General features: G+C 38.2%; 1 protein-coding gene across 6 annotated transcripts in view; it reads right to left on the minus strand.

Moving 5' to 3' along the window:
- The window catches only part of STX17 (syntaxin 17), a 66,497-nt gene extending 46,365 nt beyond the window's left edge, over positions 1 to 20,132 (minus strand). The window contains exons 1-3 of one of the 6 annotated variants that reach the window (XM_064506783.1): positions 19,773 to 19,978; positions 13,468 to 13,649; positions 5,670 to 5,735 (exon numbers count right to left, since the gene is read on the minus strand). In XM_064506783.1, coding sequence (XP_064362853.1) covers positions 5,670 to 5,735; positions 13,468 to 13,590 — 189 coding nt within the window. In that variant the 5' untranslated portion in view covers positions 13,591 to 13,649; positions 19,773 to 19,978. Of the gene's footprint in view, positions 1 to 2,553; positions 2,589 to 5,669; positions 5,736 to 13,467; positions 13,650 to 19,772; positions 19,979 to 20,010 lie in introns of those variants that run through there. The other 5 variants (XM_026108618.2, XM_026108620.2, XM_026108617.2 and 2 more) reach the window with 5 other exon arrangements.
- Between the last annotated feature and the right edge of the window lie 6,221 nt (positions 20,133 to 26,353).

Consider the following 26,353-nt stretch of genomic DNA (forward strand, 5'->3'; position numbering starts at 1 on the left):
TATAGTACTTTCATCACTAGCTCTCAAAGGACTTTATTGGATTAAGGTGCATTATGCCTATTGAACAGATGGAAAAACTGAGGCAGGGACACAAACTTTGAGTCCAGTTTTTCTGAAGTGTCCACAAATATGGAGGTAAGTCTGGGAGATCCATTAGGTTGTTATATGCTGTGAATAAATATAACAGATTTTTTTCAGAAATGCAAATAAGAAGTGGCATTGACTCTATTAGCACATCTAAAACTAAAAACCAAAGAAGTCAGACATAATTAAGTTGCACTGCATCTCCATTCCTTTCAAAATCTTTACAAACACATTTCATGAAAAATAAAGACTCAATTACAAATTTCCATCAGAAAATACAATACAAAAGAAGGGAAAAACAAACAAAATTGAAAGGAGAATTAAACAGCTGTGATATCAGTAATTAAATGCACATCAGTAAGAAACACTTGAATCCTCTGAGTCTTTCTAGACTTTCTTATATTTTGAGATGTAAATGCAAAGTTATCTACGAAACAGCAACAGGAATATTTTGGATCTCGGAAGAATAAATGCCCTCAAATATGTCACATTTTAAGGGCAGTGGAAATCCCATCATCTGGGGCCAGAAGAAAGAAGACATGGGAGCATGCCGGCACTCAGAAAGATTGAATGGTGCCAAGAAACTCCAAGCCTTGGAAAAGGCACTGGAGATCTAAGAACCCTTCAGTCTCTTTTGAGATGTCCAGATGTACCTCTGCACTGAAAAATGCCTGATTGTTTGGTTGTGTCTTATGTACATTAGTAAAGTTGCTGCCTGCCATATCAATATCATATCAAGCATCTGCATCATCTTTTAGCTGTGCTTGGACTCAAAGGTTCAAATGCGGTTGTTAAATTTTACATGGCAGCAGACAAAAGTAGCTCATTACTCACATAACAGCAAAACAGGAAAACGCTGTAAAAGCTGGATAGGGCAGCAACAGTTTTGTTTCTGGACAGGGGAGTAACTGTAAACAACCTCAGTCAATGGTCACCCTAAGTTCGCATTCTGTATGCTGGGGGATGCTGTAGACCCAGAAGGTGTCAACATGACAAGTAAGCCAAAGGAGAGCTTCTTCTAAAAATGTTTTTGTTTTAAAATCACTGTTGCTGAAAGTGACTGCACATGTCTGCCCACTAGCTTACCCTATTACTCAGGACACAGATTTAAATAAGTAAGACAGGGAATTAGAATTAAGTTTTGCATTTTTAGAATTATCTTTAAAAACACGAAGTATCTGCCCATACTCTGCTGCTCCTAAACGGCTCATGAACAGGAGTTTCTCTACAGATGTTTTGCACAAATAAGAGAAGTGACAGACTCCCTTAAAGAATTCAGAAGTCCTAATGGCAATGTTCAGCAAATTAGCAACCTCATTTATACAAACGAGTAAAGCTTCTCTTATTTTCTTCCTTTTTTCAATATTTGTTCTTCAGAGCAGTAAATTCCTTCACTAATGGTGACTGCTGAATTTTCAAAATAACATAACTCTCAATGCAAACTAGATGCTGTGTTTACGTAGGCTTATTGTTGGCCAGCTTCAAATACCACCATCACTTCACACTTGAAAATGTAAAACTCAAGAATATCACCACAAATGTTGTACCAGCATTTTCATTACATTTGAGAAAAAGTAACTGATGACAACAGAAAAGGAAACAATTCCTATTCAACTGCTGACAAATGTTTGCAGCAACTTGCAGTAGTGTCACATCACAGAGGCTGGGCTACAGTGCGACCACATACTGTTGATTAAGTATGAGGACATATTAAGAACACAACGAAAAGATGTGGTAATGAACAGTACAAATACAACTCAGTGCTTCAGCGCTGACTCAAAATGAGGCCCTGGTGCCCAGGATGAAACACCAGGTCTGAATGGTCACACCTCTCACAGATGTCAAAGGGCTGAGATGAAGCCAAAATCCGTGCAAAGGCAGAAAGGACTTCAGCTGCGTGATCACTTTTCTATTCATGACTTTGGTCTCTTCCAGGTAACATGTGGTATCTCTATCAGTTATAAAAAAAACTAAAGTTCCATCAAAGGCCCTCCATCCCAGCAACAGTTTCTGTTCTAGCCACACACCTTTGGTAACACTAATTTTCCCAGAGTGCTCAGAAACTCCAGCACTTACTTCACTTATTCTATCTCCATCAGACCACACTGTTCCTAAAGCTACCAGCTAACTGAATTACCGTGGTCATGGCACTGTCACACTGATCTTTGCCACCAACATTCTCCTTTTCTTCTCCTTGATTATATTACCATTAAATATAATGCCATATACATTTTCCAACATTTTACACTTTAAACCTAAACTATTTATGCTGAAATAGTACATAGAAGTCATAGAATCTGTCATATCCAACAGATGAGTCCTTTTTATCTCGTCTTCTGTCTGTTAACTTTCCCTCCACTCTACATCTTGTTGTTTTAAATTACAAAGTAGTGCCTTCAAAGAAACCCAAAATCTCAAAACCCTCTCAAACTTAAATAACAATTTTGAGTAAGTATTGCACTAGCTTACCTCTGCAAATGTAGTCTTGTCTTCATTTCTCTGGACTTTGTTTAAAGTAATGTAATAAAGAATATATGTTACAAATTTCTTGGTATATATCTCACAAAGTCTGAGTTTAAGGATATGTTTAACCTACAGACAGCCACAAACTGCAATAGTAAGCTGATTTTACTTGACCCTGCTTTGATACCATAAGCAATCTCTTGCAGCAATAGAGACACTCATCCACTCTGCTTCTCATGCTCTCAAAATACATTTCTGGGGCTTTCCAGAAGGATAACAAGAACTTAATTTGAAGACACGGAATTGTAAAGATGGTACAGAAGATATGAGTCAATACAAGTAAGTTCGGAGATGCATGCAGAAGAGAGCAGACTGAGTTTCAAGGCTGACAGAAAAACCTTTTTTAACTTGTAAACTATGTGCAGTTAAAACAGAAATCATGAAAGAGAAAAAAAATTGGACTGACATTTTTCAAGTTACTTTTCAGGTCAGAACAACACAGTAGAGAGACTATGTCTGCTTAGGTTTGTTTTACAGGATAAGGTCTCCTTTAGTGGGTTGGATATAGACCGAAGCCAGATTATCCACGGCATTTTTTCTATTTTGTTCAATGTCTTATATCTTCTCTAACAACTACAGTGTTTTGCTTACTCTGAGTATGATCAGCCCCTGGGAGCTTAAAAGGTCCAAGGAGTATCCCTAAGAAGGAACATCTATAAAAGCACATCTGTGAAAACTGATGGCACAAAACACTAGAGCTATTTCTGAAAGGGTGGCATCACGCCATATACAAAGAAGATTTCCCCAGTTTCTCCACTGACTGTCTCCATCCATTTTCCTTTCAGAAGTTTTTAATGTGGCATCCAGTCACCAGAAAGAAGAGGTATACATTTATGCTCATCTATACTTCTATTATACTTTTGACCACCATCAAAAGTACAACAGAAGTAATTATTCTGGGTAAACTGAAAATTCAGAAAAATGGCTAATTATGTGCACATGGATTAAATGTAGAGTGGCTCTGCATATATTTGTCTAAAACCTGTGGTGGGTGACTTGGGTCAATATTGACTTTGGGATTCCTAATGTATTTTTACAACATCTAATTCTGAGAGCAAAGTGTGTGCTGCAGAGAACATTTGGTATCACAATAATTAATCTAATTTCTTTGCAAACAAACAGAACACAAGTCCATTGGTAAACATTTAAACAGCTTATAGCAAACACAATCTACATGTCATATAATTTATTATCAAGTACTCCAGACTCCAAACTATTTAATTAAAACAAAGAGCTAGTCTACTCTTCTTGTGTGGACCCAGACATTTATTCTGTTCTTTCAGTATCAGAATGTGTACCAATTTAATGCATACTTTCATCAAGATCTAAAAGCACAAAGTAGAAAATAAAAAATCAGAAAGTGTGTTTTGGTTGAAAGCGAAAATGGTAGTCTTTAGGCTCAACACAAACATAAAAATTTCTAGAGACAAATATGCCTTTTTACTACTAAAGCATTTAATGTGCCTAAAAACAAAATCTTCAATATAATTGCTATTTCTATACCTAATTATTGATAGATTTTGTCTTGCTAAACAAATGATATAGACGATAAGAAAGCTCCAAGGAAAGCCTTCCCCACTCCTCAGATGTGAAAATATATAAAAATACAGACATAGGCAAACAGGTGCCTATTACCCCACACCTGTTAGAATGCTATTGTTTTAGTACAACTGATTTTGCAACTATCTTTGTAAGATTCTTTAGTGGCATATGGAGACCAAGAACAAACTTATTCTATATTTGAATTTCAAAAATGCTTAGTGAAAAACATAATAAACATTCAAAGCTTCAAATAACAGAAAAATCAAGTGGACTTTATATATATAAACTTCATATCAGCTATGCTAAACAAGCACATTAACACCTTCCTTTCCTCAAAAAAGATACTGTCATCAAGGGACATGTTCATAACTCTGACTCTACCCTCTGTTTAATACTGTTCTTCAATTAATTTTTCTTTCTGAGGTTTTTTTTTCATTTTTAGTCTGGTCTCATTTCCCATGGGAGCCAATAGGGCATAGCACCAAACGAGAATTTATAGTATTAGAATTATAAAATGCAGTATTTTAGGACTGTGCTACCCTTACTGGCAAAGCCTGCTCATCAAAAGGTCTGTTCCAGTGACAGTCATGTCCCTTCTGTGAATAACATACATTAAACCAAAACAAGATGCCTCTCTTATTGGCAAATGTATGTCTGTCCCTTGAATTCTGCCAGTACAGCAGTGTTATTACCCTTAACTGCTGTATCTGTGGCAGCAAAACTTTGCAGCACAGATCTGGTCTTAGTGTTTTCCTTCACTAACAATCTTCCTGGGTTGTGTGCTATTTAACAGTGGGACAGCTGATGTCCGGCATTAGCTTCTGCACTGTTTTTATCAAGATGTGCTTTTTTAAAAAACAGATGTGACATTCCCTGTTTGCTGAGTTACGGTTGACTACGCATGGCATCACTGATATGATGCCATACACGCAAATGTGTCTGCTATTTTATCTGTTGATGTTTTTACTCATCTAACAACAGATCTGCACACCAAACTAGTAGTCCAGATGTTCTATGTTTGTTCCGAAACCATTCTTTATAATGAAAACTATCCCACTATTACAATTCCTAATCTTCTAATTTAGTAGTGTAAGCATATAGTTTACAAAAGACCACAGTCTCCAAACTTTGCATTATTCAAAGCTGTATACAAATACTATATACTATTTAGACACCAGCAGTCACTTGTGTATTTGGAATCATACAGACTATCTAAAAACTCACAGTATGTTCACGCAATTGTAGAATTCATTATAAAAATACCTTACTCAAAAAGTTGACTAGAAAATTCCCACTGATAAGCCATATTGTCCTTCAGCAGTTTCAAAAAGCTTGTGACTATATCTGCTCACAGGACACAACTAAGAAACCCCTACTTTTTAAAAAAAGTTAAGGGGTATCAGCTACCTGTCAAATCCATCTGTCAAATCTACATGTCTGCCAAAATCTGTCCCTGAGGTAACCAATACTCTGTATATAATTTAATTCCATTAATATTGCACTAATTTTAATATCCTTACCTGAACTGTCCGTCCTGCATTGACGTGCTCTTCGTGTAATCTGTTCCAGAGCCTGCATCTTTGATACTAAAATACAGAAAAAATACTCAATGTAATTGCAATTTTTACCAATTGCCTATGCAGAGAAAGGAATCTTTATTGAATAATCACTTTAATACTCCAAAATTTAGATTAGAAAAGCTAAGTCACAGGCATTCCCACTGCAAAACCGGAGAAGTAAATGGCAATATATTTTGTGAATTATTTGGGACAATGTATTTTTGTTCAATCACAAATTAACCAGGGTTCTAGTAACAGTTTTTAACAACAAAGAGATTTTGCAGTATCCAGATACTGCTGTGGCATATTTCACCTAATGATCAGTAAAATAAAGAGCAGGAGGAGGAAAAAGGAATGGAGTGGGGGATAAGCAGTAGTGGTCATATAAGACCACAAGGCACATGATATTATTTGCAAAGAGAACTGCATTCATTACAAGACACTACTGTCCCCATTTACACTTACCTTTTCAATACAGTTACAAACACAGTTAAAAGAATCATCAAAGCAGATTCTGTGTCTATAGGGAGCTCCACTAACTTCAGTGGGAAACTATCCATACAGCACTTTTCACAGGACAGAGGCCCCAGTAATTATTCCAATTGCAGAAAGCAGTTTGCAAAATTATCAGTATCATCACATATAACCTTCTTCTCATCAGTAAAGTAAATCAATCCCTGGCATTGCCAGTCAACATAGATAATACAGAGACATTTCCATTACAAAAGAAAATACCCTTAATAAAACAATGGAGAGCAGGACAAACTGTGATCCTTGTGGTAGGCACTGAAACCATCAAAGAATGCATTAAAAATACAAAACAATATTAGAACACTTTTTTAATCATTTAAATGACAGAACAAAAATATTTAGCATGACTTCTGATGGGTTTTATGTAAATTTCAATTCTTCAATTTCTTAACGTCTCATGCTCCCAATAAAAAAAATCACTTTATCTACAGCCTACTTCTTTTATTAATCCTTTTTTTAATTGTAGAGACCACAGCAAAAAGAATTTCAAGATACTTGGTCTCCTAAAGTATGACGAGAAATCTGAAGTTACTTATTTGCAGAGAAAGCAGCTCCTTCATGTTAGGATTTTGTAGCACTATGGAAGGGAAAAGGCTTAGTTTCAATTAAGTCAGACTAAAGTGATTTTTCTAGGAAACTAGCAGCTTCTGCACAAATTATTACGCCATTAAAATTATTGCCATTGTTCTTTAAAATAAAATAGATAAAAACCCTGTATCAATATTAGATCTTCCAATTCAGTCATCCCTGAAAGAGTATGGAAACATGAATTTCTGAGGGTGGAACAGGAGGGGTTTGGGGAAAAAATTATCTTTTAAATTTCAACTGACTGTGACATATTGTTAACATACTGAATAATAAAAAACCCTGTTTTCCAATTTAGAACAATAAGAATTCCACAGGAAACGTTTATTGCTCTTTATAATTTCTACCAGAAATCCTCAACACATTTATCTGCTTTATATATGCAGAAGTTTTATTACAATGTGTTTTGAAATTCCTGCTGTGTGAGGGATCACCTCAAGGAATCCAACGACTAATTCCCCCAGAGCAGTGACACTCCTGGGCTGGGAATTTTTCCACATTGCCCTCTCTGAGTCACCCCAGAGCTCATCACAAAGTACACCATGCTCCTGGGCAAAGTTAACTTTGGGCGAATCAAGGTCAAACTGGATAGCAAACCTTGAGGACAGATGCTTTCACCTCTATTTATCATCAACAAATAAATGTAAAGCTAAGTGAGGTCTATGAAGTAAAAATACCTATGGAATCCTAACATCTTTAATCGTATTTTGTGCTCTAGCGTAATACATTCCACCTCAGGAATACAAAATATAGCGTTGCTCTCAGACACTCAACCTCTTTTCCTGTTCGTCCAGCTCGCTTTGGAAAATCTTTAGAAAGAGACCTTTGTGCTTATGCTTTGGATCCCTTCCATTTCTCCTTCAAAGTATTCAGTGGACATGGAGAACTCAAAAGTTTCAAAATATCCTCTGCATTCATTTTTGTGGTGGGTAATGCCCACCAATGTTTCTAAAATCTCTACCACAATTCTCTTACACAAAGTATACACTGTGATGAAAGCTGTGATAAGATCCAGACCTCTTAATTTCTCAGTTTGTGTCATCTCCCCTTTAAGTATCTTCCCACCACATCAATGGTTCCCAGCCCACGGGAAAAATACCTTTCACGCAAGATCCTTTGACTTTGGCACAGTCATGGGAAATGAACTTAAAACTGACGGCAACAGAGAAAAGCATATCATGGCTTACAGCATAATTTTTTTTTAAGAATTGTTGCTTATCTTCAACAAAGTTTAGGGCCAACTATTTTCCATGTATACATGCAGCATGCCAAAATTTCCACTTTCTTGTAGTACTACGACAATTGCTCTCATCTAACAGAGGCTAACATAAATTTGATAACTCTACAGGGTTTTGGTTAAGTATGCATTTCAGTCCCTATTTTGAAGTGAAAGGCCATCGAATCCAGATAATGTGTTTGAGAAAACAAGAATTCTTCTGGAAACTAGGAAAAAGAAAATTACTCCCTTAAGAAATCAAGACTTTACAGGATTCTTCAGGTGTTTAACAAACTCTATTTTAATTTGGAACACCAGAAACTCTTATATGGAAAGTCAGAGTCAAAACAGTGTTTCACGGTCATTTTTGAGAAGCAATGGTGAATTTATCATAGACACTTCTTCTAAAAAGGTGGACTCAAGGTCAAATTTCATTACATATTGATTTTATAGTTTCTTCAAACAGTGATTTAGTAGATTAATTGTTTGGACTATCTCTGGAACCTAAGGTTTAAATCAATATTCATGAAATGAGGTTAGAGATATTGGCTTCATCATAAGTAAATAATATTGCTGCTCTAAACAATTGGACATAATTAGTTATTTTTCCTTAAAAGTAGCCTGTACAATAAACAGGACTAGGTTCTACAAAATTATCCTTCTACCCTCCCCCCCAGGGATGTTGGGTTTACATGGCTGAAAGTTAATTTTACAAGAAGTATTTTACAGAAAACCATTTAAGCTGCTGATGCTGACAGCTCATAAAAGTACTGTAATACTTTTATTATGACTAAAACATATATTAAGAGAGAAAAATGTAAATGATTATGGAAGCATCTCAACCAAACTTTTACTAGCGTTCTGAAATCTAAAACTATCTAGAGTGAAGATTTCAAATTCAGAATTGCCCTACTTTAATTCTCACCTTCTCATAAAGCTATTGATAGAATAAACTTTGGAATATTTATAGTTCTTAAAGCCTGAGAAGTATTTTAAGAAAATTTAAAGAAACTTTCAAACTTAAAGAATGTTACAGTAAATGTGCACTTTAAAAAAAAAACAAAAAACAGGCATTTAGGAACTATGTTTATACTCAGACTTTTTACTTTTCATAAATTTTTATGTCTTATATTTTTGTCAATACACAGGGTTCTGATGTTTTCCAGTATTGTTAATACCTTCTGGTACAGTGACCAATTCTTTTTTTATCCACAGTTACTCGTTTCTAATAAGTCTATTAATTAGTAATTCAAACATCAAATCTCCCAAGATTTATACTCTCCAGGGATACAGAAATTTATAATCAACAGCATTTTGAAATCAGAAAGACACATCTGTACTAAATGTTGCTGCGACTTCTTGCTTTCATAAAAGTGTTGTTCTAGAGGAAATGCAGTTAACACCTTAATTTTAAGACCTATTTTAAAAATTATTTAAAGAATTTCTGATACGCAAATTTAATTACACTGATTAAACAGATTCTTCACACAGATACCATCAACAATCTGAAAACCCTCAAGAATTAGTCTTTTACATAATGCACCAGATTCAAAATACAACTAATGTTACGTTCAAAATATAAAATTCAACTACTCATAAAGTACCCTTGTACTCCAATGTGGACATTAAGTACCATCACAGAAACACTGTGGTTTGAATCGCCTATAATTTAACCACGGTAAAGTGTGAGTTTCTCTGACAATGCTTTATACACACTGAGTATTAAATCAGAACTAACCTAAAGACTCATTTCATCTTGAGTGCTAATACTGCCTGCATTTTCATCCAATTATAGAAAAATACGTTTATAAAGATTTCCCCTTCTGCTTGCAAAACAGGAAGGCTTAACTCCAATGAGTCACTGGGCCAAAAAGGTCTTCAGTTTACCAACATATGAACATGACTGAGTTAAGTGGAGCATATTTCACCCCTTCCATGATAGCCTGGTAACAATATTTGGCTAGATATAGTGTAATTATTCTTTGTTTAAATACATGAAAAATTTTCAGCAGGATCAACCAGGAGCTGGCTATCCCTCCTCACTGACCAGGTACTGCAAAATGTAATTCTAAGGATCATCTCTCACACTGATAAACTACTAACAAGGACCACACAGTGCGATAACTGATCATGTCCTTGTTCCCAGTACAATATCCCATGCGTGTTGAAGCTTCTTGTTAGGATGTTTATAAACCCTAAAGAAGTAAGGGTTTTCTTACATACACATGCAATACTTAGCAAAGATTCTATTTAGCTGTACAAAGTTATACTTTTCCAAAAAAATTCAAGCAGCGAAACCATTACATCCATAACATCACATCTAAATTACTGCTATTTCTTTATCTCACTCCTTAACAAATGCAATTTTGTCTCACTGGTGTCCAAGCATAATGCTTCAGTATAGATGCTCTTCTTTAATCTGTCAGTTTTGAACTGGGCACTCCCCTCCATTGCCTCTCTCTGATTATTATACAAAAACTGAAAGCCTATCTTCATTTTCTAAGTGCAACAAAACCATTTGAGCCTTGCTAACCATTTCCCATTCTGTACTGACAAGTCAGCACCCCCTTCCCATCAACACACTATGACTTTTTCCAATGACCATCCATTTGCTCATCTCAGGCATCACTGTAGCTTTTATGCCATGCCTTTGCAGATATTTATTAGCTGCATCCCTTCATTTCCAGATGCCTTCTCTGAGACTCTGAAGAATGGTTTGCATCACTGTCGAACATTCACAGACTGCCACTGACGTTAAGTGGAGTACTGCCCTGAAGATGTATTTTTAAATATACTTTAACATAGGCCAACCTCTCTGCAATCTCAAGGGATTAGGGAACAGCTGATTTTGACAGATGCATGCTGCTTCCAGGGGCAGTTGTGCAGCTTCTGGTTAGAGAGAGAAGGGAACAACTTAGTTACCAAGACTTTCTCCATCTGAATATAACAGCATGCATGGAAAAGGTATTACTATCATGCTCCCCTCTAGCCACCTCTGCATCGAGTCTTCCTCCTGTATTATTCTTTACTAGTTGCCATTAGCTAGTCCTACAGCCACTTCTAAGTACCGGCCATGCACACTGACAGATGCACACATTGATCCCTGAAGGCTGCACAGCTCCACAACAATTTAACAGTTGAGGCTCCTTGCTTCCCCCATCCTCTCACCCAGGAGCAAGCTACATCCTAGCTCTGGATCTCTACTACTCCACAGTGTGGCTCCAAGGCAGAGTAACTCAATTGCTCTGAACTCTTTGCAGGAGAAGCTGGAGAACAGAAAGCAGCTGCTGGCCACTAGAACAAAATGTGGCATCAGCTGCAGCAAAGTGGCTGATTCCAAGCCGAAAAAAATGTTAAATCCTGTGGCATCTAGGAAACATTACAAATTATACAACCATAAAACTACACAGAGTAAATGGCATGCTGTGACTGAGAAAACAGTTCAACTCATGTAGGAGCTACTGCTTCAGACTGTGCAAATATTATATACTACCACACTTTTCAAATTGAGAAAACTGCAGTTTTTATGCTTACTGGATCCTTTTAATACTCTTATCAGGAAAGAGTCAAATAATTATCTCCCATCATTAGTCTCAGCAGCCACAGCTCTTCCCACAGTCACCTGCCATTTCTGCTCTCTCACCTTCCACTCATATGTACTTCTGCACAAGCTCCCCTCCAATTCTGTATCCTCCGTTCACATGAGCCACAAAGAGTTTCAGTTTCCCCTTGCACATCAGCAAAGGAAAGTCAGAGGACAAGACAGTAGGAACATAGAAATGTTTTCATTCTCAAATTCAGGACCAATCAAATTAGCAACTCCAGAAAAGGTTCTAATAATTTTCTAAGCACAGGAGCACGTCCAATTTTGGGCACTTGCAAACCACTACTTTTCAGAATCTTAATTCTGGGCCAAAATGTAGCAGATTTTTAGAGCAAAGTGTAGTCCTAACAAAAACCATGCCCCCAAACAAATCTCAAGCTACTGTTGCAAAGCATGTCACTGCTATTAAAAGAAACGATTATCACTTAAACTAGGCAAAACATTATTATTACAATACACTATTTCCTGATTATGTTCTCAGAAATGACTACATGGATATATTGTCTCTCCTCTCCCCAATCCCAAACTACCTGAGACAGAAACCTGGCAAGGAAAATTTCATCCAAAAGGTTACATTTGATAAAGTTAGAGTAAAGTTATGGTCAAGCTGTGAACAAGTGACAGCATCAACATACTGAACAGTTTTATCAATACCATTATACACACACATCAGATACACCTTTCAGGGAATCAGAATCACATTCATAAACTATGTTTTCTTTCAAACCCTTCATTCCTTCCACAGATGTACAATCCAAGTACCACTTTTTCTAAACAAACACATTTTTATCAGTCATTTCAAAATTTCCATCTGAATTTTGATATTACAATTATAAACTTATTTTCTGAGTCACCTACTCGCTTCCTTTTTGTCATTTGTCCTAGTAAATCTCTTATCCATCTTCCCTGAAAAAAAAAATTATCTATTTCCACAGGCTACCTCTGTATTAATAAACAGAATGTTTATTGTTGTCTGAAATTTGATCATCTCTATAATCTGAAATTGTTAGAACAGTTCCTGGTGTAGTTTTGGCCCAGGCCAAACAGTACTCTCATAAAAATAATTGCTGAGGATGATTAAGCAGTTAATATAGGACAGACACTCTCGGCAATGTGGATGCAGCCACCCTGTTTTGCAGAGTATGAGGGTTTACTAATATGGACATAAGCCTTCCTATGCCAGAGAACTGTCCTGGACATGTTTAATTTCCTAGTAGAGTCATTGCCACGGTGTATGCAAGCATTCAACCTGACACTAATTTTTCTTCGAAGCTCTAGAACGTATTCAGTTTTGTAGGACTAGAAAGCCATTTCACTATCAAGTGTGAGGTAATATCTACAAGAAGCATATAAGCATGCTAAAATTTTGATACAGGCAATTATTTTCCTATTCACTTCAAGAACCCAATCTCTCTCTGTCTCTCTCTCTCACACACACACACACACACAAACAAACCCCTTTGTTAAAAAAATCTATATAGGGAAAGACAGATATAAGCAGTAAGCTATTCAAAATAGCTGGCAGCAAACCACTGTGACCTAAAAATAAGGAAAGAATATTGGGATGCTTTCTTTATAACAACTTGATAACACAAAACAGTAGTGTTTCCTAGTCTGGACTGACCAGTTTCCACAAATATAAAAGCCTTTTTGCATACTGAATGGCCAGACAATACAGTAATTTCATTAGCAAATGAACAATAGCCAAGTTTTAATTGAAGCATTTAACAGCCAACATTTCACTGAAGTCTGCATATAATCTTCCATTGTGACTGCTTCTATACTGCAGAAGGAGCTATATTTGTAAAAAAGTGAACACCAACCTTCTCGATATTTATTTGGTGTTTTCTCATCCTCTCCAAATCTGTTGGAATTGCCACTTTAATAAATTTCTGAATGGCAGGTTCAATTCGACGGAACGTAACTTTTTCATCATCTTGAGACATCCTAAAAACAGCTTTCAAGTCAATTCTTGTCCAGTATACCTTTACCAAGGTAGAAATCCCTAAAAAAAAAAAAAAAAAAAAAAAAAAAAAAAAGAATTATAGGCTTCCAAAAATGTAGCAATTTGGATTCGCTTTTAAAAGAAAGCAGAATAAGGTATTTCAACATTTCCAATAATCACCTCTCTTCCAAAACCATTTTTAAGTTGTATTAACTACTTAACATTTGGATATCTTATTTGCATATTAGGGTTTGGGGAATCATTGTTCATAGATAAAACCTAAAACTAACAAAAAATAGCTAAATAATTAAGGCAGATGCGAACATGCTTTGTAGGATAATGATAGATTTGTTTAAAAAGAAACTCATGATTAGATGCTTTACTTAATTAGAGTCCAAGTTTTGCAAATTCACATTCCAAATCACCCTAAAAATCGTAAAACTTATCCTGAAGAGACACCAAGATAAAATTAATCTTTTAAGTTCACTTCCTAGTAAGATCAAGAGCTACTGAATGAAGGTTTCCACTCCAGATTGGATTTGTCCACTGGTGAAAATGTCTAAAGCATCACCTAACAAAGAGTTTAAATAGGTTGCTGAAATATCTGCAGGACTGGTACCTAAGTAGTCTCAATTCTGTTCTCCGCATATGCATAAAACATAACTTTGAAGCTCACTTCTCTAAAATAAAGATATGTAGAATGTATGTAATAGCATTTACATACAGGATATTTGAGTAATGTAAAAGAATTCGATTATGCTGAATGTACACAAGGGACAAGAGAAAGTTATTGTGAGATAACTTTTAGTTAGCCAGTTTTAGTTTAGTCAGTAACTAACTACAGCATGGGAGTGTGGAGGGAGAACATTCAGTTTTTTCTAATGTCTGTGATTCCTGGAGGTAGAGAGAACTTGAGGACAGATATCAGTTGATTAAATTAGGTTTCCAACTGAACCACTCAAAGAGCAGTCAGGCCCAGACTTCTAGGCTGCCAAGAGAATATGAACAAATTTCCTTCATATTCAAAGGAGCCAAGCAGTAAGCACCTATCAGGCCAGTGAGAAAGGTAAAAGAACTTCTGACGAAGCAAATTTGGGGTTCTAGAGGGAAACAGTGTCAGATTAATGACTTTTTGCAACATAGCTACACATAAAACTGTTTTCTGAAGAAAAGAATACTAAAAGGGGATCCTCCTCCTTTACCTGTCCCATCCAACAAAACATCATCTTGAAAGCAGAATATTTACAGAAGGTAGAACAACTTTGGGAAAGTCAGTTATGAAGACTTCATTTCAGAATTACTACTACTGTACTTCTCCTTTTTCAGAACCTCAGAAAAAACTATTTCATCAACTGATTTTGCAGTCACTGCTAAATCATTCCCACTTCAAATTACAGAGAGAGATACTATAAAGGAATCTTGGACATCTCTTTCTAAGTCAACACATTTAATCTTTCTCTGTCCACATCTTCAAATAAACATGCAGCGAGTGGCCTCATATTTTTCGGGATGTAGAAAAAACTTTAATATTTTTATGTTGATTTACTCTGCATCATTCTAAAAAGAGTACTCTTAAACGTGAGATGATAAAAAATACATCAGTTCTTTTATTATATTTTGGTCGCTACAGTCCCTGATGCTTTTGAAAGACCCACTCACATCTCACAACTGAGCTCCTTTGTAAGCTTAGACCAGATCATTTTTGCAATGAGCAAAAGATAAAAAGCCTCACACTCCAAACTGCAGTACTTCCTCTTTGAATATAGATTTAATTTCCTGACAGCTTATAAACTAATCCACTACTTTATGAGCTAGAATTAATTAAAAAATGGTTCCTTAAAGAAATTTAGCATCCATGTCATGCTTTTCTTTAATCCTGAATCATCTTGAAGAAATGATGACAAATATTCTTCAAATTTATCAAACATTATGAACTGAAATCCACAGCCCATTCCATATTTGACCAAATACAGCTGAGATTAATCTAAATTCACAATAACTTTGTACCTAACCCTTAATGATATCTAAAGATTGATGAGAGTCAAAATCAACAGTTTAGACGACATATAAATTGGACCATACTATGGTAACAGTATGGTTAGTTCCAGATGCAATTTCAAGGAAAAATTAAGGTTTGTTGCATACTTTATCGAGTTTGTGTTTTCCTAAGCAGCACTTCAATAATTAATTTGCAAACTATATTGCCTGGTTTTTTGAGTAATCCCAAGATAAAGGAATAATTTAGGTTGGAAGGGACTTTCGGAAATCAGCTAGTCTGCACTGAATTAGATGTGGTTGCTCAGGCCCTTATCCAGCGAAGTCCTGAACAGCCCCACAGCTGGAGACTCCAGGCACTCTTTGTGCCCCTTCTTCAGTGTTTGACAATCCTCCAAGTGGGGGAAAAAAGAAAAAAAAAGAAAGCTTCCTTATATCTAAACCTAAATTTGCTGAGTTCCAGCTTGTGTCCATTGCCCCTCATCACTATGCACCATCAAGAGGAGTCTAGCTCTATACCTTCCTACTCACAACTGTAAGATAGCCCCTTTGCCTTCGACAGCCCACGATGTAGCTGGCCACCTTTGCCGCAAAGGCACACCCTGACTCATACTCAATGTGTGGCCCACTAGGACATCCAGGTCATCCTTTTCTGCAAAGCTGCTTTCTCTCAAGTCTGTCCAAGGCCTGTACTGGTGCATGGGGTTATTCCATCTCTGATGCAGGACTTTGTCTTTGCCTCATAAAATTCCTGAGGTTCTTGCCAGCCCGTTTCTCTATCCTGTCAAAGTCCCTCCAAATAGCAGTCTTGTCCAGCCTATCAAACACTCTCCTCAGGTAAGTTTAAAATATTGCTCTCAAATTTAGCTTTTCAAGGAAATTATTTTTTCTTTATGCTTGGATCTGAATTACATTCAGCACGTACAAGAATCTGCAGAAATTCTGAATCCTCTTACAGAGGATGCCATTAGAATATCGGAATGTTGTATGACCTGCCAAGGAAAACAGATCACCCTTCCTTTCTGACCTTTTCTGCGCAGGACTGTCACTGTAACAGGGGCTTGGGCAGTCCTTTCTACAGGTATTTACCAAGCTGCAAGCCCAACAAAATCTTCAGGTTCTGAGAGACTGGAAAACAGTGCTATGGTTCTCTAAAGTAAATTCAAAATAATAATAATAATAATACTGTAATATGAAATCAGTTAACTAAAAAAGTTAGATAAAAGTGAATGTAATTAACTCTTCTTTATTATAATTATTGTGCAAGATACTTTGATAATACAGAAATTACAGAATCTTGTGTTTCAAACACTGATGCTGCACTACAGCCCTGCTAGAGGTTATCTCCTGAATAAAATACTTTCAGTTTAACATTCAAATTCATGAAACAAAATTTCATTATATTTCAGTGAAAGAAATACATTAATCCAGAAGTGATGAAGATTCAGATGCAGAATTTTCAGCTGTGTTATAAAAAAAGAAGACATACCCAAAGCACACTGTAGCAGCATTATGAAAATAAGTGGTAGTGACAAAAATTATATAGACCTCCCTTCTTAATAATTACATCTTCTGGATACCAGCCCCAAAATGGAACTATAATTATGAAGTAAATTTAGCACAAAATAATACTATTAACTTGAAATCTGCACTTAATATGCAAATCATCTATGATTCTTACTACCCAAGATGGGGAAAACAATCCTTATCCTATTTGTTCACCCCCATGCCCTTGAAATTATTTAAATGTATCTTGCATAAATGGTTAGTCCATTTGCTTTTCTTTGTGAGCACCACCCATGGAGCAATAGAACTTGCAAGAGAACTTGAGGAGTTCCACTAGTTTAATCTTTTCTTTACTAAATAAACGGGCAAGTAAAACATACAAAGTTTTTAAAAAACAGATGACTTCCTCTTTCAGATTTTGAAGGCACAAACAGCATATACTATCTTATTTCATTGCTTCAATCAAATAATTGTAAGAGGTAAAAGCATCTTAAGACATACAATTCCCAACAATAAAAGTGTGGATTCAATTCTGACACAAGCACAAAATCTCCACTTACTTTTTGGAGGTGCACAGAAAGCACATCGTTGTAGTCAATCAGAAGTAAAATTCTTACTATGTATGGTAACATACTTGTACCATAAATTCAAATAAATGCTGTTAATCTACACCACAGGTAATGCTCATGCACTTCTGTAAAACTATCTAGTGTTTTCATTCAAATATGGTAAGAAAAATACAAAATTAACCTGAAGAGTGCTGCTTACCTAGGGAAAAGCAACGTATCCCACATATTCGATAATGTTAATTCCCTTATGACACTTTAAACAACAACTGGCACAAGAGAAAGTACCTCTAGCATATATATCTTGTTTTTATGGATTATAGACCAAGAGGCTTCAAATCATTATTTTTCTCAGTGTAAACAGAATACTGCTTACAGGAAAATAATCAAAGAATTAGAATACAAATGCTGGAATACAGAGACACACAATAGCTTACTCAGTAACGTGACCTGCAACTCTTCTTAGAATAGTACTGGCCTCAAAATTGCAGTGACAAAGAGCATCAGCCTAGCACTGCGGTTAGTGAGGAACACACTCTTTCAGAGGTGTTCTAGAGCCAAGGCACACTTTGCTTTTGAACCACTCCTCTACAACAGCCTATCTTTCTCCTTTGTCTATAAAAGCAACCAAAGGAAAATAGCTTTGTTAGGCTCAAATCGGTCATTGTGATTAGCCCCAAAGCATTCAAAAACTGTCATGAAACTGTATCTACTCAGGGAGATTAAAAAGCAGTACATGTGGGATCTCCTGCAGAAGAATCAGAATTAGTGGCTGTACATATCAGGTTGAAATTTGGGGCTGTGGTTTTTACGACTGGTACAAATATCTGTGCGCTTGCCGATCACCCTGCAAGACAGTTTTGATCCAGATAAGGCAAGGGCACATGACTGCATTTTCAGAAATCAGAGCAGATGAGAGGAAATCAGTTTTATGTGTTTAAGCCAGCTGCAGAAAGGCACAGAAGATCTATTCATCCTAAAACCAAATGGTACCAGGCCAACACGTCAACATTTTTTAGACAAACCTGAACCAGTAGAGTAAGTTTATAGTGGATCAGCACTTTGCAATGTGTGGTCACAACATTTTTCAACCTGTAATTAGTGCCCTAATACAGATTTCCTGTATTATTGAACTATGCCTCTGCTCTTACTGAAGCAACCAGCACTGTGGCTTAGGCCTGTGCTTCCGGTATCTGGCCTTAACAAGCAATAGGCACATGCAGTGAAGGACTGACAGAAGGAAAAGCATAAATAAAGTATAAAGAAAGGTATTATGTCCTATATCAAGGCTTCAAGTGGACTTTACTAGTTTCGTTTTCCTGAAAGAGAATTGTGTTTTTTAACGCTTGGGAAACACAAGGCCAAACCATTCCTCATGCTCTAGGTTTGTGTTTGTCTGTTTTTTTAATCCAAGACAGTCTTGCAAGTTCTCGTCCAGTTTAACACTCCGAGGACAAGCCAAGTATGTTGCTCCCTGTGCTTCCTCACGAGCGCCCCGACCGACGTGTCCTGTGCAGCACCTGGGGGCAACCCCCGCCGGGGGCACCAGCCCCGCCACGACCCGGCCTGCACGGGCGGCGGCAGCGGGGCAGCAGCCGGGAGCTCTCGGCACAGCGATGCGGGCCGCGGGGGCCAGGCCTCCCAACGGCAGGGGCCGGCTGGTGGCGGTGGCCCGCCAGCGGCCCAAGCGGCCGGGGCCAGGGGGCAGCCGCACCCCCCGCCTGCCAGCAGCAGCCCTCCCTGCGGCGGCTGAAGGGGGTGAAGAGCAGGCGGCCCTCCCGGCGCCCCGCTGCTCCTGTGGACGCGACCCGCCCCCTCCTCCGGCCCGCCTGGCGACTCCTGCCCGGCCGCTCGCGTGCGCAGGGTGCCCGGCGGCCGCCAGGCCCGAGCCCCCGGGCCCAGACCCCGGCCTCGGCCGCAGCCTTTCCGCAGCTTCTCAGGAAACGAAAGCGAAAGCGGCGGCGCCGCCAACTACGGGCGCGGGCAGCCGCCGCGGGCCGCGCCGCCGCCGTGCCAGCGGGCCGCCAAGGCAGGCAGCGCTCCCTCTCCCCCGCCCCGCGGCGGTGCCGAGAGCCCCTCGCCGCCACCCCGCCGGTCTGCGCCTCCAGCGCCTCACCGTGCGGCGGCCAGGGCCGCGAATAGGAGCGCAGCCGGCGGCGGCCCCGCGGCGCTGGGACGGAGCCGACGCGCAAGGTTCCCCCGTGGCAGCTGAGCGGCCTTGCCCCTGCCGCCGCCCGCCCCGCGCGCGCGCATTCACTCTCTTCCCCTGCCCCGGGCGGCTCTTGAAATCTTGAAATTTAATGGCACCAAACGGGGCTTCTCGCAGAGGAAGGACAGCGCGGGGTGCGCGTTACCCCTCGTGCCTGGCCAACAGCGCGGGCCGCGGATCCAGTCTCGCGTGGTTCGGTATGGCTGGAGCGAGCGGGCAGCGGGCACGGGTCCCCGCCCCTCACGCACTGCAGCCCTCGGCCGCACAAGTGTCCGGGCTCCTGCGGCCCTGTCACGGCCCAGGGCTGAAACGCTGTCAGCCACAGTAACACGTCGCTAGGATAAGTGCTCATCAAGAGAGAAACATGAAATTTTTTTCTCTAAAAGCCAAATGGTTCCAGTTCTTCCAACATCATTTTAAGAACATTTTTTAAGTCTCCATCACAAAAATTTCCAAATGCCGTAATTTAGATAAGAGCATTCTACCAGACAAATTGCAAAGCGGGATACTGATGGTACAAAGAATCAGTTTATAGGAGAAAGGAGTTGTGAGAGCCTTGTGCTGAATTTTTGCATCATATGATAAAGAACAAAAGACCAGGCCCTTTCCTTTCTCCCCTCCATAAGTCCTTCCCTGCTTCTATCATGATTCAGAAAATAATCATTTAGCAAATATTTCTCACCTGTATTTTGAAAAGAAGTAACATTTATTTGTCTCTTACACTGATAATTACACCCTATCACAATACTTCAGCCTCCGGCTAGCAGCCCTTCTGCTCGCAGCAGGCATACTGGCAACTACGAGACAGGTTTTCATTGGCATGGAGCAAATGGAACTAAAATACCTGAGAACAGCCTGTTACCAGCTTTGGTCATTTTACCACCTCTGAATAGTACAAAGAAAACGAGTAGGAACAATTGATGAGGATGTTACACAACTATTAAAATACTACTGAACTGCACTCAATAACATTAAGAGACTAAGAAGATCTCTGAACTATCAATGATGAATTTTAGATTATTTTGATTTCCTGAACAAGATTGATGTAATCTGTCCATCTGCCTGTTATCCCATGCCCTTTTTGGCCAGTTCCAACCTAAGCTGGAGAAAGTCATTACACTCTTTTAAGTTTTGTGGAAATTGATGTTTCACTGAGGAAATAAACCTAAATTTGTTTCCTCAGCAAAGGAAAAGCAGGCAAAAACTCAGCTCTTACACATTCTTGTTGGCAGCAAATAACTGGACAATCGATATGTGTATATTAGCCATCCACTCTGCATACACATAGCTCCAGACTGCTAGATGGGATTTTCATAGGGCATGTGAGGAAGAAATTGTAGTTTAGGGGCCGAAGGATCCAAAGCCACAGGAAATCAGTCTTCATTAGTTCTGTTGCTCGCAAGACAGCTACTTAACAATGGAATACTAGGGGGAAAAGAAAGCTTACCCTGAATTTATATTTTAAAAAGGATAAACAGGATGAAACAGGCTTAGCCAGCTTGACATGGATACAGATAGAATCATGGAAATGCTGACCTGGGATACAGTCATTAAATGACAGTAGTACAGTGCTAGTCCACACACTTTTATGAAAAAGATTTGATCAAACACACTTGATACTTTTTGTAAGAATTTAAGTTTGGTTGATACAGGTAATCATGTTGCTTTGATAGCCTTCATTTGAGTTAAAGCAGTATGCCATTCTCATAGACATCGCATGGAATTTTGTGAAGTTCATAGTAAGTGGATTAAAAACTGGTTAAACTGGCAGTTCTCAAGAAAAGTAATTGTAGCTGAAGATTAGTCTTAGAGGTATCTTTTTAGAGGGGTTCTTTGAGATTTTATTCTTGGCCTGATACTATAACAAATGACCTAGACAAAAATATGTAATTACTGTTTTGCTGTTTTAAGTAAGGGCAGGTCACTTACATAAACTCCTTTGAATTGCTTTGTAAGATATTCTCATTTGTAAAAATAGTCTTCCTAAAGCAGTCAAATTGAAGGCTGTATAGTCATAATAAAGCCTGGAAGCCACACTTGAAAGCTGGGGGACAGTAACTGGCGTGCAACAACACTGAAAAGGACCTAGACATAAGTGGCTGAACGTGAGCTCCCGGAACAAAGCTTTTGCGAACTATTCCTTTGAGACAAAATCAGAGGAACGGGAAATGTGGTTAGAAGGGGGTATTACCCATGCATATAGCATTAATGAAACTATTAGTGAAACATCACATCTAGTTTTGGTATTTACACTTCAAAGGGATGTTAAAAGTGGAAAAAGTCCAGAAAAAAGTATTAAAGGACTGAAAAATATGCATTAACATGAGGTATTTTAAAAGCACAGTCCAACAGAGGTAGAGAAGTACCTTTGTCATAAATGTACTAGTACTTGTATGGGCTAGCATGTTTGAGGAGTAAATGAAGTGTTGGCTTTCAGAAAATGACATTTTAAGATCTAAAGACTTACTTCTGAAGGGAATACTAAAAAAAAAACAGACTAGAATTAAGGTTTATATTAGTGTTAATTGGCTATAAGATTAAATTGTCTTTGAATCTGTTTTGAAAGAATACAAAACTGACAGTAAAAGAAAAAAATGGAGATTGTTTTCAAAGACACTATGTGCTATAGCTCAAGCACACAGCTATAGTTTTGATACAGAATATATTGGCAGAGGTTCTGTTCAGTCTGTTATGGAGAAGACAGACTATGAGATTGTAATTGGTCTTTTCTATCCTTAAACTTTACAACTCCAGAAGAAGGCCAAGAAGGCCACTTAGGTAGCAGTAAAAGAGGGAATAGGATACCAAGGATGTTCCCAGATAGACTCTTTGTGGGTCCTAACAGGAAATGTGTGAAGAGCTTTTGGTGGATTTCATTGTGAACACAACAGACATCTGACTATCCAGTTTTGCTACCATTGTTAATGTGATCTCCCAGACAGCTCAGCAGTGACTTCAGAGAATTCCATATTCCTTCAAGGAAAATAATGACAATGCAAAATGCTGTCACTCATATGAAGATCATGAAAGGAATAAGAGTTCCACCTTCAGGTTTGGGAAAAAACTACCTCTGATGGCAAAAGATATCTCAGAAAATTTTTTAACGTGGAGGTGGAGCTGGACTTGCTGAGTTACGGACAGACTCAGGTTTGTATGACATGTCTGTGATCAATCTAGAATGGTCTTTTACGATCTCACAACTGTGTGTTTTTCTGTACAGTTATCAGAGAAACTGTTCTATATCACCAATAAAAAATGTAGAAGAAAATCATGAAGGCTCCAAGCAGTCCTAGGGAGGAAAACTTGTTATTTCAAGTACATCCAACTAAGGAAGAGCTGCAGCAGTTCCTTTGTCCACATGAGATCATTCATAGTTTTCAGACATATGGATTCAGGACCAGGATCCAAATGTACAGTTCATTTAACATGGTTTCTTCACTTTATTTTACTGCTCAGCCTTATTGTTAGCAATCTTTCCTTTATATGCAGTCTGTCAGATAACTCATTCTAGGGACAGTATGTCAGTGAGTGTTGTTCAATAAACACAGAACTTCCCAAATACTTACACTGTGTTCCCAAAGACATATCTTTTTCCAGTAGAGCATTTTAAAATTCTGTTGCCTTTTTCACTGTATTACTATTACAGATTTGACTGATTTAACTATCAAAAACTTGTGCTGGCAAGAACTGATAATAAAGCTTGCATCGTACCATCAAAACCAGCCATTGCTGTGTTACAGTGAACATTGCTTCTTCTCACAGTCTTTCAAGAGCACAGCATGGTTCAAAATGAGATCTCATTCTAACATGCATTGCTGAAAAAAATGAAACTCTTTCAGTAATTCTTGAGTGAAGAGTGTTTTGTGGAATATGTGCCAACATTTTCTGGAAACTGCCTTCCTGAGCTAAGCAAAATACTGCAGGTTGGTTTGGAGTGGGGAGAGCTGTTAATTGCTAGTAACAAAAACTGTGTTGAAGTTGTTTAGGGTTGGTAGAATTCTCATCCAATGCCTTTTAGTGTAATTCACTTCAAAATCAGCTCAAATCTGGTTGATGATCCTTTGTATAATATTGCATAAAGTAGGTCTCCCAAGTGGAAATGAAACACAGGAAGTTTATATACATTATATACATTAACATATTCACAGTACCAGTAACGCTGAATAGTATGTATAAAAGCATATATGTATAAAAGCAACAGAGAAATGAATTAGAGCAAAGAAGACTTTACTTCGAGAGAAAGCCACTTACTCACTGGTTGCATTGGTTATTTGTGCCTTTTCCACACAGTCTCAAGCCTTGCACTGTGATCTTGATGCAGGAATGGTTTACAATAGCTGCTATTGATACACCCTAGCAATACTGGTTTAGGAAAGTCTATACAGAGAGCACAGTGGCAACAGAAACTATCTCCAACACAGAGTCCTCAGTAGAAACTCCCTACTGGCTGGAGCAGGCCAAAATAGGCACCACTGGCTAGTGAGAGATCATCTCTAGGGCACTCGGGGAACACAAGCGTACAACACTGCCTGGGGAGCCTTAAACAGTGCAGCTTCTATAGTGCTTTCCATCTGTCCACCACTGACATAACCAAAGAGATAAAATATTTAAAAAAGTATTGCTGAGGCTGTGACCCTTCATGGGAACTCCTGCGTGACTGGAATTTAATCCAGACCCATGATTTCTCTAAGATCTTTTTATTCCTCCTGGGTCTGAAGAGGAATTCCCACACTCAAAGCAAACGATCAAGTTTCAATGTGTACTTTTGCAGTTTTGTATCAGATATTCTCAGTTTCATTTATAATGTCACATAAGCAGTTTTACTTTACTATAGGAAAAGGTTGAGCTGACAGTTATAATTTTTTTAGTGGGACTGTCTTTTGTGCACATTCTTGTCTGGTTGTAGGTGTCGCTTGCACTGCTGTCAGGTTAAGTTAAATGCATAGAAGTTACTCCAACTGACAAAAGAGTTTCCATAGAAGACAGTTTTACGAACTGAAATAAATTGGTCTAATTTTTGTTTCTATATAGGCCTTAGAAATTATGTATTAAATGCTAGTGCCATTCAAGTCGATGGTAAAATTTCCATTAAATTTATCAGGGTAAGGATTTCACTCATTGTCCATACTCCAAGATTTACTGACAAAACAAAACTGTAGTCCAGGGAAAAAATTAGAAGTTGGTGAATCAACTGAACAAGCATTCATTTATGCAATTCATCCACTATAGTTACTGGTAAACACTCCAACTGTAAAACCTGTAAAAAAAAGTGGGATTCAGAGTGTCTTTTAATTGCAAACCAGGGGTGTAATATCATGCGCTTGCATTTACATTCAGATGGTAGTAGAATGTTTTTAAAACCATTTTTTAATTTTTCTTGCTTAGTTAGGAAAGTAATTCTGGTACTGCTTCTTCTGTAACCCGCACAGATCATAAGCAACTGTCTGTTCAATAAAAACTTCAGGGAATTTCAGGAACTAAATAAAATTTAGAACACCCACATTCATTTTGGATGCTTTTTCATTGACTTGATGTTACAACTCTTTTTACAAGACCTCTAGAGTTGGCTTTGCCTCCTCTCTACCCCTTTGTGGGATAATCATAAAGACAATACATTGCTCAGGTCTGCCAGAGAAGTTCCTTGTATTCAGAGCTGAGGTGAAGAGACATGAAGATCTTTAGCCTGGCTGATTTGGATTCTGTAATATTTCTTGGAAATTATTTTTCTGGAGATAAAATGAACCACTTCTGATTTAAAATCCCTGTCAGACTCTAGGGCACGTATTAAGTTAAACAGAAATTTACTTGTCCCTCTAATGACCTGTTGATGACTGCACTGGTTCAGACAAAGGCCTTGTAAGACATCTAGTTTTGTATTGTCTCCAAAAGTGGCCGCAAGTGGACAGTGAGGGAAGAGTAAGAATAGGGCAAGCATTCATGGTATTTCTTCATGAGTTTTCTCCCAGCGTTTGACTTTTTTAACATTAGGGGGTATCCTGAGCCAGGTGTGGTTTGTTTCGCCAGTAACCCTAGTGGATCTCTCTTTCAAATATTCAGCCAGTCTCTCTTAGAACCTAAGTAAATTACTTGCAGCCACAAAGTCCTTTGGCAAGGATTTTCACAGGTCTACTGCCCACTGCATCAAGAACCTGGCTCCTCCAGGCTTCATCTGATGCCACTTTGTTGTTGAAGAGATAATGAACAGTTGATTCCTGTCCACCCTCTCTGTGCTACTTATTATTTTGTAGATCTCGATCATAGATAATTTCTGCTCTAAATCGTCTTTTTTTCCAGGCCAAAAAGTCCTATCCTACTTAACTATTCCTTGTGGGGAAGTCAGTCCATAGCTTTTATCATCTTTGTTGCCCTTCTCTGAATCTCTTCCAGTTCTGATTATCCATTTTTTGAGATGAGGGGACCGGAACTGCACACAAAATTTATTTTGTGGGCAAAATAAAGATTTACAGAAAGTTATAATCATGTTTTCT

This window comes from Dromaius novaehollandiae, chromosome 2, assembly GCF_036370855.1.
Source record: "Dromaius novaehollandiae isolate bDroNov1 chromosome 2, bDroNov1.hap1, whole genome shotgun sequence".
Lineage (NCBI taxonomy): Eukaryota > Metazoa > Chordata > Aves > Casuariiformes > Dromaiidae > Dromaius > Dromaius novaehollandiae.